Source organism: Triturus cristatus, chromosome 11 (assembly GCF_964204655.1).
Source record: "Triturus cristatus chromosome 11, aTriCri1.1, whole genome shotgun sequence".
In the NCBI taxonomy this organism is placed as follows: domain Eukaryota; kingdom Metazoa; phylum Chordata; class Amphibia; order Caudata; family Salamandridae; genus Triturus; species Triturus cristatus.
Window position 1 is genome coordinate 390,714,888 of NC_140594.1, and position 20,283 is coordinate 390,735,170.

General features: G+C 46.9%; 1 protein-coding gene across 2 annotated transcripts in view; it reads left to right on the top strand.

Annotated features, from left to right (window-relative positions):
• Positions 1–20,283, top strand: part of SH2D6 (SH2 domain containing 6) — a 265,219-nt gene that overhangs the window by 188,278 nt on the left and 56,658 nt on the right. For both annotated transcript variants that reach the window (XM_085633547.1, XM_085633548.1), the window contains 3 exons: positions 17,148–17,340; positions 17,812–17,842; positions 18,290–18,311. In XM_085633547.1, the coding sequence (XP_085489673.1) occupies positions 17,148–17,340; positions 17,812–17,842; positions 18,290–18,311 (246 nt within the window). The remainder of the gene's footprint in view (positions 1–17,147; positions 17,341–17,811; positions 17,843–18,289; positions 18,312–20,283) is intronic.

Sequence of the window (20,283 nt, forward strand, 5' to 3'; positions counted from 1 at the left end):
CAGCACAGATAGGAGGAGGGCAGTCATTAACCTACATGATTTTTAGATCTGGCTTGACAGTGCAAATATCACAAGCCCTTTTAACCTACACCTATATTAGTCTACAGTTTTTTACTTCTACACAAATGCATATCTAACCCAATGCTATTTACTTGTAATGTTTCACATTACCACACAGCATTCCTTTAACTTGAACCTATTGCCATTACCAATGCTTGTCTGAAAGTTTGCCACATCTGACTATTGCACACATACCAGGTACATTATAGATAGCAGCAGCCCATGCTTCACGCACACATGGTCCCTCATAGACAAAACATGTGGAGCATATGCAGCAGCACTGCCATCTATTTCTTTGCTCTCCATCTTCCTATCCTTTGCTGTCTCTTTCTGTATCCCTTCCCTTTATTTCAATCCACAGAACTTTGTTCCTTTTTGCCCTACTCCTTTTAGGTCTCACTGAGTCAGCGCACATGCGCTGCTCGGAGAGACAATTTGTAGGTGAGTTTTCAAAGTGCTTCTGGCTGGCCTAGCGCTTGCGTTCACGTGAGGGTGCACGCGCGCATCCGCAAGCTTTCAGCCCCGCATCGCGTCACACACCACTCGCCAGTCTACTTTTGCCATCTCGCGCACGCACCACTCGCGCGGCGCGCGCACTTGTTGTCAATGCTACATAGCATTGGCAAATCCTATAGGTCCAAAGAGCGATACTATTGGCTTTGCTGTTTTTTGCTGTTTTGCTATCAACGTCAGTACTTTAAATGGACAGGTGCTGCACAACTTTAACTCAAGTGTTAGAGTAGCACTTTTCATCAGATGTGCAACACATTTAATGGGAGAGCACAGGCACAGCTCAGGAGCATACAGGCGTACAGAGATAATTAACATCTGCACTTTAATATTGTCATTTAAGGAGCTAGGTGCTATCTGGAGGTCAGTCACATCATACCGGGTATGTGCTTAGCTTCAGCTCTCTCTGATAGTCTGTCAGAATAAATGAAGGGTACAGCATAGACTACAGCATGCCCCTCGGCTGGCTGGCTGCCTGCGCCAGAGCTACATAGAGGCTTTTTCGCGCTCACCTCATAGCTGAGGTTCTAGAATATGGAATATGGATGTTTAACGGTGGCCATCATGAAATGGGCGGTGGTGGTATGTGTAGAAGGAGTCACTACCTGCCAATAGCTAATGATTGATGCGTGCGAGTGGGTGGCCCTCTGACTGTTCTAGACACGCCGTCTTGCTATGAGTATGGACAGGCTGGGCAGAGATGTGCTGAAAACTTCACTTGGACTCAAGCAACTGGTGAACACCCCCACCCACTACGCCGGACACACGCTTGACCCAGTCTTCACTTCCAGCAAGCACATCTCCTTCAGCCACTCAACCGGACTTCTCTGGACAGACCACAGCTGCGTCCACTTCTGCTTCAGAAAGAACACTACTCACCACCTCCCGCAACAGGTTCCCCGCAGGAACCGGAACAAGATCACCACCGTCCAGCTCACCGCATCACTGAACCAGAACCCTCCCGCCAGATCATCGGACCCCAACCAAGCCGCCCACAACCTCGCACAATGGTTCACCAACTGCGCCGACGACCTCGCACCCCTGAAAACCCATCCCAGCAGGCCCGGAAGCAAGAAAGCCCCGTGGTTCAACGACGACCTCAAGAACTCCAAGAAGAACTGCCGCACCCTTGAGAAAACCTGGCGAAAGAACCTGACCACAGACAACATGACCGCCCTCAAGCACGCCACCCGCAAACACCACCAGCTGATCCACACCACCAAGAAGACAGCATTCAAGGAACGTTTAGACAACAATGCACAAAACAGCAAGGAGCTCTTCAGCATCGTCAAAGAGCTCTCCAACCCCAGCGCCGGAAACAACGACATCACTCCCTCACAAGACCTCTGCGACTCACTTGCCACGTTCTTCCACAACAAGATCGCAGACATACACAACAGCTTCGTCGAACAGACCACACACCCTACCATAGAACCAACGCTCCCCACCACCACCCTCTGCGACTGGACCCCAGTCAACACCGATGACACCATCCGGACGATGAACACCATCCACTCCGGATCACCAACCGACCCATGCCCTCACCACGTCTTCAACAAGGCAAACTCCGTCATCGCACCGCAACTCCGGGACATCATCAACTGCTCCTTCAACACCGCCACCTTCCCGGAGAGCTGGAAGCAAGCCGAACTCAGCGCCCTCCTGAAGAAACCATCGGCAGACCCCACCGACCTCAAGAACTACCGCCCCATCTCGCTGCTCCCGTTTTCCGCCAAAGTCATCGAGAAGACCGTCAACAAACAGCTGGCCGCCTTCCTCGAGACGAACGGCTCCCTCGACCACTCACAGTCCAGCTTCCGAGCCAATCACAGCACCGAGACCGCCCTCATCGCAGCCACTGACGACATCCGAACCCTGCTCGACAACGGGGATGCAGCGGCCCTCACCCTCATGGACCTCTCCGCAGCGTTCGATACTGTCTGCCACCGCACCCTAGTTCAACGCCTCAGCAACGTCGGAATCCAAGAGAAGGCTCTGGAGTGGATCATCTCGTTCGTCGCCGGAAGAACCCAGAGAGTCCGCCTCCCCCCGTTCAGATCTGAGGCCACCGAAGTCATCTGCGGCGTACCACAAGGTTCATCACTCAGCCCCACCCTCTTCAACGTGTACATGAGCCCCCTCGCAGCCATCGCACGCCGACACAGCCTCAACATCATCTCCTACGCCGCCGACACCCAGCTGATCCTCTCCCTCACCAACGACCCCACCACCGCCAGAACTAACCTACACGAAGGGATGAAAGAAGTAGCCGAGTGGATGAAGAACAGCCGCCTGAAACTGAACTCAGACAAGACGGAAGTCCTCATCCTTGGGTCAACACCATCTGCCTGGGACGACTCCTGGTGGCCCCCGACCCTAGGCTGCGCACCCAAACCAACGGACCACGCACGCAACTTGGGCTTCATCCTGGACTCCTCCCTGTCGATGACCAGACAAGTCAACGCCGTCTCATCTTCATGCTTCAACATCCTACGCATGCTCTGAAAGATCTTCAGATGGATCCCCACCGAAACCAGGAAGACGGTCACCCAGGCACTTGTCACCAGCCGACTAGACTACGGAAACACCCTCTACACCGGAACCACAGCCAAACTGCAGAAAAGACTCCCAACGCATCCAGAACGCCTCCGTACGACTCATCCTGAACATCCCCCACCACAGCCACATCTCCAGACACCTGAGAGACCTGCATTGGCTCCCCGTCAGCAAAAGAATCACGTTCCGCCTCCTCACCCACGCACACAAAGCACTCCACGACCTGGGCCCCAGGTACCTCAACAACCGCATGACCTTCTACACTACCACCCGCCAACTACGATCGACCAACCACGCCCTCGCCGCCGTCCCACGCATACGAAGAACCACCATGGGAGGAAGATCCTTCTCCTACCTGGCAGCCAAGACCTGGAATTCCCTCCCCATCCACCTCTGCCTCACCCAAGACCACCTCTCCTTCAGGAGGCAACTGAAGACCTGGCTGTTCGAGCAGCATCGCCCCCCCCCCCCTCCCAGCGCCTTGAGACCCTCCGGGTGAGTAGCGCGCTATACAAATTTCTTGATTGATTGATTGATTGATTGATTGTAGTGATCCCACACACTTCCGCCCATTCCAAGATGGCCACCCCTGTGCGCTCTGTTTACCAGCACTGAGCACATGCAAAACTTTCAGGGGTGCTTCTCAGGTGAGTCGTGGAGATGCTCTGAATGTGGGGGTTAGGGGTTTGTTTAAAGTGGAGTCACTGGGCATATCCGGTTCCTGGGGTATTCCTGGGATCAGAGGGGCTTTCAGGAGGAAAACACTGTAGCAGAAAGAAATCACTAGTGCTTCCAGAGGGAGTTAATCTTTGTGATGCCGCTCAATAGCAATCAATTCTAGTTGTTTAAAAAAAAATTTTTTTTTGTAATACTGAAACGCAGTGCAGTTTTGATATGCTCACAGCTGCCAGGTTTTCTGGTTGCTTTTGTGTGACATTTCTATTGTTTTTGTGTGAGTATGAGGGACATGCTTGCCAAATGTGGAAAGCCAGATAAAGAACAAGCATTGGCATAGCCAATAGGTCTCGCATTTGGGACCTTATAAGTATTTAGTTATGCAGCAGAATATCCTTGGTGCAACAATATCAAGAGTTGCATTGCTAAACACTTATACGGTCCCAAAGGCGAGACCTATTGGCTATGCCAATGCTTGTTATTTTTAGCTTCTGCTGTATGTAGCTGCTGCATCAGGACAGAGAGCCCTTGAATGCAGGCACAAGAGGGTGTTAAGTCTGTAGCTTGTTTATTTACAGACAGCAAGTATGTATATATGTGAATGTGTGTATATCTATTATATAGATATTGATATTTATCTAGATAGATAGATATTTAAAGCAATTTTACAGAGGTTTCCAAGATGCCAGATAAGACCATGGGCAACAATTTTGGAGAGAAGGGTGAATTCTGATGGTGTTCCTGAACGTCTGGATGAGGTGGTAGTTTGCAGGTTAGCTGGGAATGAGTTGTGTGAATGGATCACACCAGTTTGAAGAACCAGTTTTCGAACATCACACTTGGTAGCTCAGAGGTTTCAATGACGTTTTAATTTCAGAGCGTTGATTGTGTGCAGAATTTAATGTGCAAGAGTTGAGCTTGGGTATGTCGGAGAGGTTCTATAGACAGCCTTCAAGACCAAGGTCCAACTTAAGAACAGAACTCTGTTTTTGGCACAATGCTATCCAGCGAGTCAGCAATTAGGTATTTGCATAAGGAGGTTGAAGAGTGTTCATATAGCAATGTTTATGACGTTGTCCAGACAAGAAAAAAAACACAGTACCAAGATTGATTGACTAAGAGGTTTCTGCAGTATGGAGTTTTAGTCAAACAGTGCATTGCTTACAACTGTGTGCACCGACAAAAGGACGTAGGGCTTGATCTCCAAAGGTAAACTTAACACGTTTGTGTAAGTTTACGAATTTTTTGTATTCACGAAGGTATGTTATGAGTAGTACTTTGTGATTGCAGAGTCTTTGCACATAAAAAATACGACAATCTGCAGTCGTAAAATTACTATTTGTAACATACCTTTGTGAATACGAACAAATCGTAAACTTACACATAAGCGTAGGTTTACCTTTTTGAATCAGGCCTGTTGATTTGAGCTTTTCTGAATGGAAGTGTCTATTTACCTGGCCTCCGGCCAGATAGTACAAAATCTCAGCTATTAACCCAGCTGCCAGCAAAATAGTACATAATCTCTGCTGTTTAGCACACCATATACTAAATAGTAGAGATGATGTACAATTTGATCAGTGAAAGGATCAATAGCGTGATGGAGGCCTTTATTTAGCTGGCCATGAAGAAAAAAGGGACTCCAGGCAATGGTAGTGTGGTAGCCATCTGGTAATTGGGATTCAACATGTGTGAAGCATTTGAATGTAAGTGCATATACAAATGCACAATAGTTTATAAAAAGATACGTGCATGAATTAAGCGAAGCTGTTTACAAATGAAAATAAGTCAAATCAATTTTGAAAGGAAACATTTGTTATTTTAACAGTCAAATAAGTAGAAACCAAACATAAGCTTCGGGATAAGGCACATAGATATTTTGCGCTTCAGTCAGGGAGTATTTGGCTGTCAGCAGAGAATGCTGAGTATGATTTTAAAGCATGTTACATAAATGTTTTATTACCTCACAAGAATACATTTTTTATTAAGGTTCATGTAACTCCTTTTGAATTTTGAGGGCTGGGCTCTTTTTGGACTTCTTATGAAAGGCATTGAGCTACCTTAAGGTTTGTGTTTAAGAGGGGTTGTGCTTGGTTAGTATTTCAAATCTGGTAAAACAGCCGCAATCAACAAGCAACAGCAGGGGGGGGGGTCACATTCCATAGGTAGTTGGTGTTTGGGGCACAGTGCTTTGGGACACTTGAAGACAGAAAATTGACTGAGACACTGTGATGGGGCTTCTGTGAAACGGGAAAGTGAAAGCAGGAGACAGGTAAGTAATGCATCTGGGTAATTCACATGGGGCGTTCACTCTGCTGCCTGTGAATAAATGTAATTGTTCATACTATTTACCCAGCAGAGTAGGATTAGGGCATTGATGCGTATTCCCGTGTCATGAGCAGCCCCTTTAGCCTCAGTGACATTTTAGTCACCTGTACAGTGCACCTTAGGAATGGTAGTATTGATGTTTAACATGTTTGGCAGTGTTTTAAGTGTCTAAGGTCCTGTTTATACAGGGTCCTCATTTCTGTTCTTGACAGTGCTGTTTCAGTAAAAGAAATCTGGAAGCCAAAAATAAAAAGCAATGCCAGAGGGTACTAGGAACAAATAAACGACAAGAAACAGGGCAATGAAAAACAGCATATAAGGTGCCAGGACTAGGGTGAGAAGGATCAGGTGTGCCAGGATGATGTGGAACAAGAAGATCTGGACCTCGTGGGAAATGGCCCAAAGGAACAGAAGGACTAGAGGTAGGAGGAACAGAAGACCCAGGACCATAACGACAAGAATGGCTATGAGGGCGTGTGCGCACTAACCAGAGGGACAAGGATAACCAGAGCCAGGAGTAGCAGACCCAAGTAGACAGACTGCAGAGGACCGGTACCGGGAAACCAATGGAGAGAAGGACCAGTGACAGGAGGGTCAAGACCACAGACATCAGCTCAAGGAGGACCAAGGAGCCAGAAGCAAAAGGACCTGGACCAGGATGACCATAACCAGAAAGGATGAGGGCAAGAAGTACCTGAAAACCCTAGATTAGAATGACCAGGAGCTTATAAAGGACAAGAAAATCTAGGCCAGTGTGATGAGGGTCAGAAGGTCCAGGAGTTAATAAATCAGGGTGACAAGCGCTACATGAACCAGGGTGACCCACAGCATAGGAAGTAGGAGGACCAGTGCCAGAGGAAAGAGGAATAGCAGGCTCAATGGTACCATTATTCGGAGGACCATGATAGTGGGGCACATGGTCTTATGGACAAGAACAAGGTAGAATAGGCAGACCAGAAGGACTAGTAGGAGTGAGATGGGGCAGCAGGACCAGGGACTAGGAGGCATAGGGAAACCAAGGCCACTTGAACTAGCATCAGTAGACCAATACATGAGGGCCAGACAAAGTAGCACAAGAACCAAGACAAGGACCAAGGTGATCAGGATCAGAAGGATTAGATACAGGCAAATGAGGGGACTAGATAAACCAGGAGAGCTGGATCAGGAGGACAGGAATTAGGGTGAGGAGGGTAAAAAGGTCCAGAACTGGGAGCCTGTGAAACAGGAGACCCAAGATCCAAACAACTAGGGGCAGGAGTACATAAGAATAGCAACCAGTCAAACCCGGGCCAGGAATTTCCTAGACTAGCATGAATCGGATATCAAGGAACAGAAGAATTTTAAAAGGATTGGATGATCTGTGACAGGACAAGTTATTGCAGGGCCATGCAGGCAAGGAGCAGGAGGAAGAGGGCCAGGAGGATCAGGACCAGATAGAAGAGGACTAAGGTGATCAGGTCCTGAAGGGCAATGGCCAGTATGTCCAGCATACTAGGATAAGCAGGACAGGGATTAGGAAGATCGAGGGGTGAAGTACCAAGTGCACACAGAAGATCAAAGTAAGGGAACTAGGTAAACTAAAAGGATCATGACCAGCAGGTTTGAAAACCAAGGTTAAGAGAGAGGGTCATGAAGATCAGGACCTAGTGGATTAGGGCTTGAATTACCAAGTGGGGCAGAGCAATCATTACAAGTAGTAGGAACAGGGTGAGGAGATTCTGAGATAAGAAGTTCAACTAGAATCTGTAAGACCAAGTGGAATGGACAGTGGTGGACTGGAGGACCAGGACACAAAATGACCAGGATCAGGAGGACCCAAAACAGGGAGAACCTGGATGAACAGGACCTTTCAATGGCTGCAGTACCAGTAGGACTAACTGGACAAGAAACAGATCCTGGAGTACAAGGACAACCCAAACCAGCAGGACAAAGACTAAGAGTGCCAGGACTTGAGAAACAAGATGGACCAGGATTTCAGTACCAGAAATAAGAGGTTGACAGTTAGGAGAACCAGGACAAGGGGACTAGGACCAATAGGACCACAAAGAAACAGTGCCAGATGGGCCAAGACTGGGGGAACCAGGAAGGGCCATAATGGCCAAAAGGCAAAGTTTATGATAACAAGCGCTATAGGACAAGAAGTACCAGAACGACCAGGACCAAGGTGACCAAGACTAAGATAGCAAGTGGGTCAGGTCCAGGAGAACCCAAACTATAGGAAATAAGACCAAGAGTATCAAGGACATGGACTAACAGGACCAGGAGGACCATGGTAAGGAGGAAACGGAGGAGCAGGACCAGGGACATCAGGACCAGGATGATCACAGCCGGGATGTCCAGCCCACAGGGCTATGAACAGGATGGCCAGAAAGATGAGCAAAAGGATGGCCAGGCCTAGCAGGACCAGATAAAGGAGGACCATGATGAGTTTGTGTTACAGCGAGGACAAGCAGTAGGAAGACCGAGGCCAAGAGGATCAAGACCGTATCCAGGAAAACAAGATCTAGACCAACAGGACCGGGGGACAGAATAAGCAAGGAAGGCAAAAGGGTCAGTACCAAGAATACCAGGAGGACCAGAGCCAGGAGGACCAGGACCAGAGCACAGAGGATTAGAAGGATCAGCACCATTAGGACCAGGAACAGGCCTCGGAGTGCCGGGGGACCATGACCATAGGACAAGGGCCCAGAGTACCAAGTACAGCAGAACGCCCAGGACCTCGGGGTTGCAGGACCAGGGTGAAAAAGATCAGGCTGTCCAGAACAGCCAGAGCCAGGAAGACATAAGGGACTGGACCTGGTGTGTAGGAGGAATAGGCCCAAATATGACGAAGTTCAGAAGGACCCAAACAAAGAGACCCAGGACCAAGATGGCTCAGGCCATTGGATGCGGTGCTAGAAGGACTATCAGAACATGGCAAAGAGCCAGAGGGACTAGGATGATCCAAAGCTGGAAAACAAGAGCTAAGAGAGCACGGCCTAAGAGGGCCAGCACGCATGAGGCCAGGTAGACCGAGGGACCAGCAGGACCAGGAACTGATGTACTGTTAATCAGATGAGCAGGGTGAGAAGTATCAGAATGACCAGGTTAAATGGACAAGGGTCAAGAGGATCAGGAAATAAAAGAAAGCGCTAGGAAAAGAATGCCTGCTAGGACCAGGATGGCCAGAAGGACCAGAACCAAGAGGATTAGGCATACAGAGACCCAAACATGGAGGACCAGAAACAAAATGATCAAGTCTAGTGAGCACAAAACCAGGAAGAGAACACGGGCTGTGAGGACCAGGAATAGGAAGACCATTACTAGGCAAACCAGACTGGGAGTGAGGAAAACTGGGAGAACAGGACCTGAAGAATAAAGAGGAGTTGGCCAGGCAACCAGAGCAAACAGGACAAGAGCTAAGAGGGCCAGGGCAGTGAGGACCAGGGACGCCACAACCAAGCAGAAATGGACGCTCAGTTCACAGCGGCCCAGAGTAAAAGAACATACTAGGACAAGCAGAACCAGAATGCAGAGGAAGAGAAGGACCAGGACAAGGTAGGCCAGTATGACACGAGCCGTGATGACTAAGCCGTGTGTCTAAGGACAGCTAAGCATAGGATGACCTGAACAAGGACGATCAGGATAAAGTGGACATGTTAGCCCAGGATCACAACGAGCAGGAGCACCATGGCCAAGTGTATCATGACGTTGGCGGAGGACCCAGAGAACTAGCCAGGACAGGAGTAGGTGGACTAGGGCCATTATGACTAGGGACCAGATGGGGAGGATTAGGTGGACTAGAAGAATTAGTATAAACTGGATCAGGAAGAGGGCTAGGAGGACAGAGAGGTCAGAATCAAGGTCTCAGGATCTGAACTTCCAAGAGGAGGACTAGGAACTGGGGTATTGGGACCAGGCTGGCAAGGAGCAGGGGAACCAGGACAACCAGAGGCGTGAGGACCAATGGGTCCAGACCAGGACCATAACGACTAGTCCCTTTCCAAAGGGACCTAATAAGGAGGACCATGGGAGGCAGTACCAAGTGGACCACAAGGACTAGGGTAAGGAGAATCCCAAACCAATCCCAAAACCGAACCAGGAAGACTAGGAGTGCCAGCCCTAGTAGAGCAAGGACAATAAGGCTAGGTGGATAAAGGCTCAGCGGACCAGTAGGATCAGGATGAGGATCAGTAGTATCGGGATCTGGAGGCCCAGGAAGGGCTAATAGAAAATTGAGCCAGTAGCAGGGCCAGGGATACCAGGGTCTGAAAGAACTACAACCAGGACTCCCAGATCCAGGAAACCAGTACCTGGGTGACCAGAACTAGTTAGACCAGTGCCAGGATGCGGATCAGGAGATTGAAAACAACCCAGAAAAGGAGGACTTGGAACAGGAATAGGAGGAGTACCAACGCCTAAAGTCACAGAAGGACCTGAAAATGAAGGAAGAAGACCAGAAGCAGGAGGACACCTATGTGAGTCTAGTGAGTATTAGGATATCCCTTTTGCAAATGGTTCTTATTTGTGCTTCTTATACTGCCAACCCCTAGAAAACCCCACTTCTTCACCCCACGTATAGAACCGGAAAATATTTGCTGAAAAATCAGGGCATGCAAAGTGAATAATCTCAGAGACTGTTACACACAGACCTCTGACTGTATACATGGTCTGATGCTGGCACAGTAGTCTGAGGGTGTATCTAAGGGCATAAGGACTTAAAATTGGCAGAGGGGTGTAAAGGTGGATAGGTGATCAGTGAAGGATAGCAAAAAAGGGCTTGAGAAACTCAGATAGCTGATGTCTGGAAGAAACGGTTAATGGCTAACAAAAGGGTCAAAGGGATATGGCAGTCAGCAAAGGGAAGATCAAGATCATAAGAAGACTCTGATGAGCAGGAAGAAGGGAAGATGGAGGTTCTAGATAGGTCGTTTTAGATGGCCAAAATAGGGATTCTGTTCGACCCGCAGATGTTTGTGCTAGCATTCCGTGTGTGTGTATGTGAGGGGGGTATGTATCAAGGGGAAGATGTACTAAGATGTCATGCAACACAAGGCAGCAAGGCAACTTGCTGTGCTTTGTTGTGTGACAGGGAGAGAGCAGTAATGTGCCATATCTACTAAGATATGACATATTTCTGCTTTGTCTTTTGGTGCACTGTGTGCTGCGTAGCGCCAACGACGGAACCCTTGTGCGACGGTGCACCTTCCTGCACAAACACAATTCTTTTCCTCTTTCTATGTGTGCTGCAGAATATAAATATTTATCCTCATTACGCCTCACTTGGAAAGGTGCACCATTTAGTTGCAACCCCAGGTTTACTCACCTTAGTTAATCTGGTATTTAGTCAAAGTCCATAGGGGGATGCATGAAAACGCCCATGCTCCACCCATGGAACACCTTCTCAACACAGGGTAACGCAATGCAGCAATTTGCTCTGCCTTGCGTTACTCTAGATTTACTAAGCCATGCAGAGCCACGCAGGGTGACTTTGCGTGGCTTAGTGAATTCTACTTAAGGCCATGTGTTGTCTTGTGTCACTATGCTTGCCACAAGGGCAACACAAGCCTTTAGTTTACTCCCAAAAGTGAGGGAGAATGGAGAAAGTGCTACCCCCCAAAAATCTGTGAGGTGCTTTTTAGCAAAGGGCTGCTGATTAGTTCTTCCTGAGTGACGACAGAATAGATTGTAGAAGTAAGCGGTAGGTCAAAGGTTTCTCTTGTTAAAGGTGTCAAAGTTTCTAAGCAGGGCTGCCTTTTTTTCTGTGCCTGATAACTACCCAGAAAGGGTGATGACAGCCAGGTACTGAGGTCTCATGCTTACTTGTATCTTTGTTTTGGATACTTTTGCTTGGAGCCAGCACTATTGCTGCTGCTGCCAGACCCATCACCCAGCACAAAGGCTGTGTCTGAGCGACAGCCAGAAAATGGTATTTGAAAGAGAAACACCCCAAGTCAGTTTTGAAACCTCAATAGTGGATCCACATCCTCTGTCTGGAAAATGAGTAGTAAAGTGGAACTGTGAAATGATTGATCAGTAGGTCACAAGAATGAAGGTAACAAAATGTCTCTGTTTATTCAGAGTCTTATTTCTTACAATATTCTGCTTTATAGCCAATGAATAAAAATCTCTGTGAGTTTATTTTCTTTTTTGTCTTTGATACCTATATGTCTTTCTCTGATTTACTAGGAAAATTCATTCATATTCCAATGACATTCAGTTCAAATAGTTACAGTTCCTTTCCTTTGCTTGTGGCTTCTCGACTGATTACTTCCTCTGATCGCCCAACAAAGTAGGGGCCGTCGAAGGACTTTATACCATCTACCCTATTTAGAGTAAAACCTGACTGTAAGGGAAAATTACCACGTCGCCCTGTTAAAAAACTCCCAGCGTGTGGGACCATTAGTTTCTTTATTTTTGAAAAACAAACTCCTGCTCTGGGAGTTTCTTTTTGAAAAACAAACATTGTTTTAAAAGTTTTCTAGCCGGCCATCATGTCTGACTGTACCGTCCTTCAAGTGTTTCATGCGTAGACAGGAACCACCATGGCAGCAATTCCTGTCACTGTAAAGAGTTTTCCACAGGGCCAGAGGACAGCGCTAAATCTGGCGGGATGAGGTCCCTTAGTATGTAGTGGGTATTGTCCTCTGCCCTCCTGACGGAGTTAACTCTGTACTTAACTTAACAGGCCCATAGTTTTTCTTACATATGTCATGAGATTGGAAGGAAGCCTCTCAATTATACTGTGTTGCTCACTTCATTAGGATGCCCTATGCAATTGTTTCTATTTTGATAAAATCACTCTAAATATTACATATCTCCATGTTACTGGAATACAACATTTCCATTCCTTATTTTTACAATTAATTGTTTTCCAGTGTTTAATCTGATTTGTTTAATTGATCTGAACCAGAATGAATAATTCCAGCAAGTACTGATTTGCTGCAGACAAAAGAGGTGTTCTTATAACATGCAGTCTTTTGGTAATAGTATAACTGGCCCTTGTACATTCCTATGGCTTTGTGAGTAAGAGCAAGTACAAATCTTCAGAAGAGTAAACAGCTTTAACTGGTCTTGCAAAAGTTCAAATAATCGTTATCATTAGTCACATCCACAGGTAAATGTAAAGGAGTAGGAGCATTTGTGGAGCACGAGACATTTCCATAAAGGGCATCCCAAGTCACTACGTCTTGGCCCACGGTGTAATGGAGCGGCATTCTGTGCCATGTCTGTCAAACATTTGGGACTTTTAGACATATAAGTTAGTGCCTGTATTTAAGCCAGTTTTAGTACTAAGGGCCTCATGTCGTGAAATCCCAAGTTTTGTGACAACAAAAGTACTTATCATTATGTACAAAACCCTTTTTATCAGTTGGAAATGTCTTCAGTCTAGTAAAAGGACTTTTGCGATTGTTTCTGAATTGCAAAACGAAGGGTTCATGAAAGGGTGTCGGAAGGGTTTATCATTTCAAATTTTGAAAGGGCTTAATTAATAGTTTGTGACTGTAATTGCTGTCGCAAACCATTGTTGAGGTAATGACCTCTAAGTTGGGGTAGTAACTAATTCGCAAAAGGGAAGGCAGATTTGGGAGGAGAAAGTTATCCTAAAACTACCAGCCAAACAATGCAGAATCACTACTGTTTAGCTGTCATCTTGCGTCTGTCTCCTGGTTGTTGGTCTTGGTCAGGGTCGCGCAGGGACGCCCCGTTGCTGGGGCAGCCATGCGCGTTACAAATTGGACTAATAATTCAACCAGCAGCTGGGTAAATGTATACGTTTTCCTAATATTTGCACAGCTGCCGGATGAACAGTGCAGAATCTTTACTATTTAATGAGCAGCCAGGTAAATACTGTAGTTTTTCTGCTATTTGCACGGCTGCCAGTCAAACAGTGCAGAATCTCTACTGTTTATCTAGTTGCTAGGTAAATAATGACGTTTTTCTGCTATTTGCATGGCTGCCAGGCCATCAGTGCAGAATCTCTACTACTTTGCCAGCACCTACGTAAATGATGATGTTTTTCTGTTATTTGCGCAGCTGTTGCCAAAAGCAGTGCAGAATCTCTATTACTTAGCCAGCGGTTGGGTAAATAGGGAAGATTCTCTGCTATTTTCAAGGCCGCCGGCCAAATAGTGAATAATTTCCGCTAACTAGCAGACGGGTAAGTAGCTGCTACCTTTCAGAATACCTGGTACCTGAAACCTGGAAGTGCTTGGTGTGTTAGATATGAACGACTCCAAATGCTCTCGAAGACATTGGAGGTGGGTGCTTAATGCTGGCAATGAAAAAACGATTTGGATCCCATCTGCAGCATTACACATTTGCTATACTCCTTTTATCTCCAATGAGGAAAAGACTCAAGCCGGTAGTAATGATTTCTATACCCTTCAGAGTACAATATCCAAGTGGCAACTTTGTACCAAGATTGTGGAAGTATAATGTTCAGAATTCAAAATGGGACTAATAGTAAAAAAAAAACATTAAGTGCTATAAAACGGACTGCTTATTGGAGGGTCACGTGGGGGGCCAGTGTCAGTAAGAAATGCCATTTACCTTCCTGTTTGTAGACTCTGCTAGACATAATGTACGTTAAGACCCTCATTACAAGTGGGCTGATAAATCGTGATCCCTGCTGAAGTACATCACATCATTTATATCTCAAACGCATTCTAAGTATAACGCATTCCTTTTTTTACTGCAACACCTGAAATGAAGGGCATTTTTGGGTGGATCTGTCCAGGCCAGAGTGTGAATCTAAGAGCATGATATGGCCGACTTATTGGCCTTTCCTTTTCAGATCTGGGTGGTCTATCCCCAGATGAGAGCCATGTCACTCACAGAAACACCAAATAAAGCTTCAGAATTCTGAGACTTTGGGGTAGCTATCTTGGGATAATGATGTCCAGGGGCTGGATCATAGATTGTGCTCTGTGGGCACAACAGGCATGTGCGCCTGCTTTGTGCGCTTCCGGGGCACAGTGGTATTAAAGAAGAGTCTGCAGACATTTGCGCGTCCACTTCTGTAATACTGATAGTGCTGGCACACACGTACCGCCAGTGCTATCATCAGAGGGCATTCCCTCCTTTGCATTGAGGCATGGCTCGATGCAAATGAGGTCATCGCTTTACCTCTGCGCCCATGCCGTATTACCGACGTGGGTGCAAAGGCAAACATACCCTTAGGAGGTTCACTAAAAGTGCACCATAAAAAGATGGCTCTTTCGGGGTACGTCCTAAAGGCAGCCCTCTGGTGGGGGGAAAGGGGTCCTGTGGACTCCCCAGACATCCCCTTTCAGGCGAGTGCAGTCACTCACTGCACCCCCCTGCAAAGCGCTCTCTCTACCCTCTTGAAAGTGCAGTCGACTTGCCGCCTTCACTGTGAAACATGAAGCTGCTTTGAAGCAGCCTCTCTGCTCCGTGTTTCATTTGAATGCACTGCCCCCAGGGCAGCACATTATCGTGGCTTCTCTTGGGCCAGCACATTCTGCTTAATACGGCTTACTTTCTATGTTTGCACCTGGCGCACCTTTTAAAAGGTGCATCATGGCACAAACAGGGAAGTGAGCCATATTTATAATACTGCCCCAGGTCGCTATAGAAAACAAACCTGCAGCCCTTCATCTGTATACTTTGATCAACCATTGGCTGTCGTACGGTCGCCTTCTCTTTGCTCCCGGGCCTCAACTTTACATTTTGGACACCCAGCGGCTCCCCTACAATGCTGGTAAATATAGTCACTGTTTTTTCTACATTAAATTGTCTCAAATCTGTAAGTTGTTCCTAGTCAACCAAGGTTAATTTGGCTAGTAGATGGCTAGATATTTGCATATGAGTTCGTAATTTTCACATGCATTGACTGTACTAACAGGGCACTGAAAAATAATATTTGTTTTGTTTTTGCAATTTTTCTTTTAAATGTTTGCCGGGTGACTGCTAGGAAATAGTGTAATTACTAGGTGATAGCTATTTTTTCTGCATTACTCTATGCATTCACACAGAAGAAATCGCTCTGTACCTTACTTACCATAGCCCTTTCCGCAATCCTGTCTTTGCATGTCTGTTTATACATGCGTTACAACTTTAAAGGCAGGCCCATTGTCTTTGTCAATGCTTGTTTTACTTTGAAATGTACGATTGCTCACACACTGATAGCAACACTGGTGGCATCATTTGTGGGCACGCTGACCTTGGCCCTACAATGTGCTCTTATTGAATCAACAATCACTGCAGTTTCAGACAGAACATCTGCAGCCTCTCCAAGCCAGAAATTATGGACAATGATAGGGGGTGGTTCTCATGCAAGATAAAACTAAGTGATTGATGTATGGCCATGTGCTTTGCTGCTGTCAGTATTGTACTAGGCTTACAAAAGCTGGTTGTTCCTACGACACACTTGTAGGCTATAAACCTATATGTGGCTCAAAGGATTTGATGTATATGAAGAACATGAAATATCAGCATATGTTATTTGAGAAGAATGCAACAAAATGAGGAAATTGAAAACAGCTAAAAAACGTATTGGAATCAAGACGGCGAAACCTCAGACTCGGACTGATGGGGAGAGACTCCGGGGTGGGCGCGCGGGGTGTAGATATTAGAGATGTAAAGTTGCGAGAAAATGTTTTTGAGGGATTGTCTCTAACATCCAATATTGTATTGTTTTATATTGTGGAAACACTGCATATCCAACTGCTATTCTGTATTACAACTAATAAAAATAAAGTTAAAAAAAAAAAAACGTATTGGATTTGTTGTGAGGTCTCCTGTACTTTTTAACATATGTATTTTTTTTAAAACTGTTACTTTTTTAAAGGATGCCCCCGAGGAAGTTTATTTACACTTGTGGTGATAATCCCTTGCAGTAGCTGATAAGGGAATGTCTGAAACATCTGGATCAGTTCAGCAAGTCACAGCTGGCATTGGGTATCTTGAGACTTATGAGTCATTGTCTTAGAGATCACTTTATGAGTCACAACTTTTAATGTGCACGAATCTGAAGACACAATTGGCTTTAATAGTTTTTACCTCCCTGATTCTTCCAGCTCCAAGCAGGTCCACCCTGAACATGAAGGGCGTGCCGCCTCCCTGTGTGCCAAACCGACCACCCGTCGCTCTGAGGCCGTCAGTAGCCGCAGGGCTAAAGCCGCGACCTCCGATGACATTGCCAGCACCTGCACCTAGGCTGCCAGTACCCAACATCCGAATGCCACCTCCCCCAGCGACAAAACCTACAAAGTAAGTATTGTGCAAGGGCAGGCGCCCATAATGGCGGACAAAGAAATCCAGTTGATACAGTCAGTGCAGCTTTCTCCTCTGTGGACTGCATCTAGAGTCCATTTCTGGGAATGACCAGAAATCCAGGCCAGGTTCCTCTTTCAACAATTGCCCAAGAGCCTATTACAAAGGCACAAAATACCCTTTTACCGCAATCTGCACCAATGTTTCAGAAGCACAGAGTCCTGTAAGGATTTCCTTCTCCCTTAAATAGACTTTTTAGCAATACAAATGTCTAGATCTATATTCCACCCAAAGAGACTCAAATGCCCAGTGATGGTTTACCCTTTCTTAGGGCTTACTCTAGAAGAACAGTTGCCGTGTCTCTTCACAGGAGGACAGGCAACTTAAGTAAAGTAGAGAAAAGCAGGAAAAATACTAACTTTGACTTATTATGGTTACTAATGCATGTTTCTCCTTTTTTTACCACAGACTAAAAAGCACATTTCCAGGATTTAGATCTGTAAGTGGATCTTTTCGTTCAATTAACTCCATGTAGTGGTTCAGTGATGGAAAGGCGGATGGTGCTGTAGGTCAGTGTGTGTGATTGTGTGCGGGCATGCGTGTGTGTGTGTGTGTGTGTTAGATCAGGGGCACTGTTCATTAGCAGACTCTGTTGGGGTGGGTCTCAGTTCCAGAATAGCATGGGATAAGTGCTGCAGGTCAGACTTGTGTGTAGGCAGTTCGGTGTATGTCTGTGTGCGTGTATGCAGCTCTCATGTCTAGAATATCATGGCTGCTGCAGGTCAGGATAGAGGAACATTGACAGTGCAATGTGTGGGTGTCTGCACTCTGTGTTCCACATCTCGTCCACCCATACTTCACTGCCTTCATCTCTTACCATCATCCATTTGACTCTCTTTCTTCACTTGTAAGATGTTTTCCAGCCTGACATGTCCTTTATTTCCAGCTCACAGACACCACTCCGGAATGTGAGTATACGCAACAGACAACTTTTTATGGTATCGCGCTTATATTAAGACTGTTATAATATGCTATGTCCCCAGTTTTAAGTTATGGTCATGTCTGTTATGCTATGTCCTTTATGTTCTGTTATGCCCCTGTGTGTCTTATTATGTGCTTCATCATACCCTTAACTTATGACCCTTAAATTATGTTCTTTACTTATCCCAATAGTCAGCGCAGTTTTCAAGGCCAGGCCAAGGGGTACTGGGCACTCTTCGTGACAGGTATTGCCTTTCATCTCTTCAGCCCTAGGCACTGGGTATCACAGCGCAGCTCACTCAAATGGCCGGTACCTACTGTGAGACCCCATTCAGGGTGCCAGAGAAAAGGCATGGGCTACTGGGCCCCAACCGTGTGGATTGAGATCGTTTGCCACTGATGTCCCAGAGTCCATCCTACAATGGGCCTTCAAACTGAGCCGAATACAACCCTTTTCACACTTGGCTTCCGGGGTAGCAAAGGCGAGCCATCACAGGCTTCTGAGGGAAGTAGTGTGGCGGGGCTCACACTCAACAATCAACCAGCAAACACAATAATATGAATGTCCAATCCAGTTCTTGTCTTTGCAGTAAAGAAAGTACTTCAAATACACTGTTGCACTAAATACTACACATTTCAATAGGCACACAAGTTAGTGATCCCAGGTGCAGTTCCCCTGTAGGTGCCACATGCACCACTCAGGTTCTCTGCTCCCTCCTGGGAGATCACACTGGTCCTGGGTCCCTTCTCATATGGTAACTCAGGAGTAGCGGGAATCAAGTGCAGGTGTATTTACTGCATGCCCACGGTTCAAATGTGCTAATTCTTTTAAGTGATTTTATCCATATTTGATATAGAAGGCTGTTCAAGGCTTTCTGTTGCTGCGATGTGTCCAGGCTGTCCCCCACGCACCAGCCAGGTGACAGAAGGAGCCTTCAGGTCTCTCGGTGTGCCTTGGAATAGGATATGGCTTCATTAGGCAACGAGCACGCCAAGCCCTGGCTCTAGATGTTGCGGCGTTGGGCCTGAAGCAGGTGGAGGTGCAAGCTCAGTTTCAACATCCTTCAACGATAAAGGTAGCTGCAGCCCTTGTCTGGGCTTACAGTAATGAGACAGTTGCAATCTCCACAAGAGCCTCTGGCAATCAAGCTGTTACAGACCCTTACCAGGCCTACAACAATCAAGAAGTCGCGGCCCACACCGAGGCCCATGTCAGTCTGGCAGATGCAGCCCTCGTATGGCCAAGGAGGAGCACACTATTGCAGTTCCTGTCTGGAACTGAGGTGATGGACTTAGGGGGGCCCACAGGCACAGGCATCGGCATCCTTCCTAGATTGCTCTCAAGCAGTCTACTTCTTCCAAAATGTCCCATAGTAACTGGGGACATGCAGTGGCATAACGAAACTCGGGCCCCCCTGCAAAGTACACGGAGGGCCCCTCTTCCAGCTCACTCAGGAGCTCTCAGGCCAGCATACTTTGCTGAGAGGCCCCCCTGGAGCTTGGGCCGCCCCTGCACTACGGGGGCTGCGGGGGCCTTTGTTACGCCCCTGGGGACATGCTGCACTTCACTTCTCCTGAGCAGACTCTCCTTCTACAGGGCCCGGCAAACTCCTTCCCTCCCTCAGGAGGCAGTCAGGCTTCTGGGCACTTTAGGGTATGTCAACAGCTTCCCCAGTGGAAAGGTCAGACTTCAGGTGATTTCTCCTCACCTCAGGGAGTCTGGCTGTTAGCCAGATACCAGCTCTGCTTGTACAGTAGCCCTTTCAGTACTCTGCAGAATACTCCCTTCCTTGGTCATAAAGGACTTGAAACCCGAACAAAGTGTGGTGGTTTGGGTCCTCTTTTATACACAACTTCTAGACAGGGGATCTGGATCCACTGTCACAAATTGTAGAATCAGTTTATGGAAGTTCTTAAGTGAGAGAAGGGATTCTCATCACAGCAGGCAACAGTGGAGCT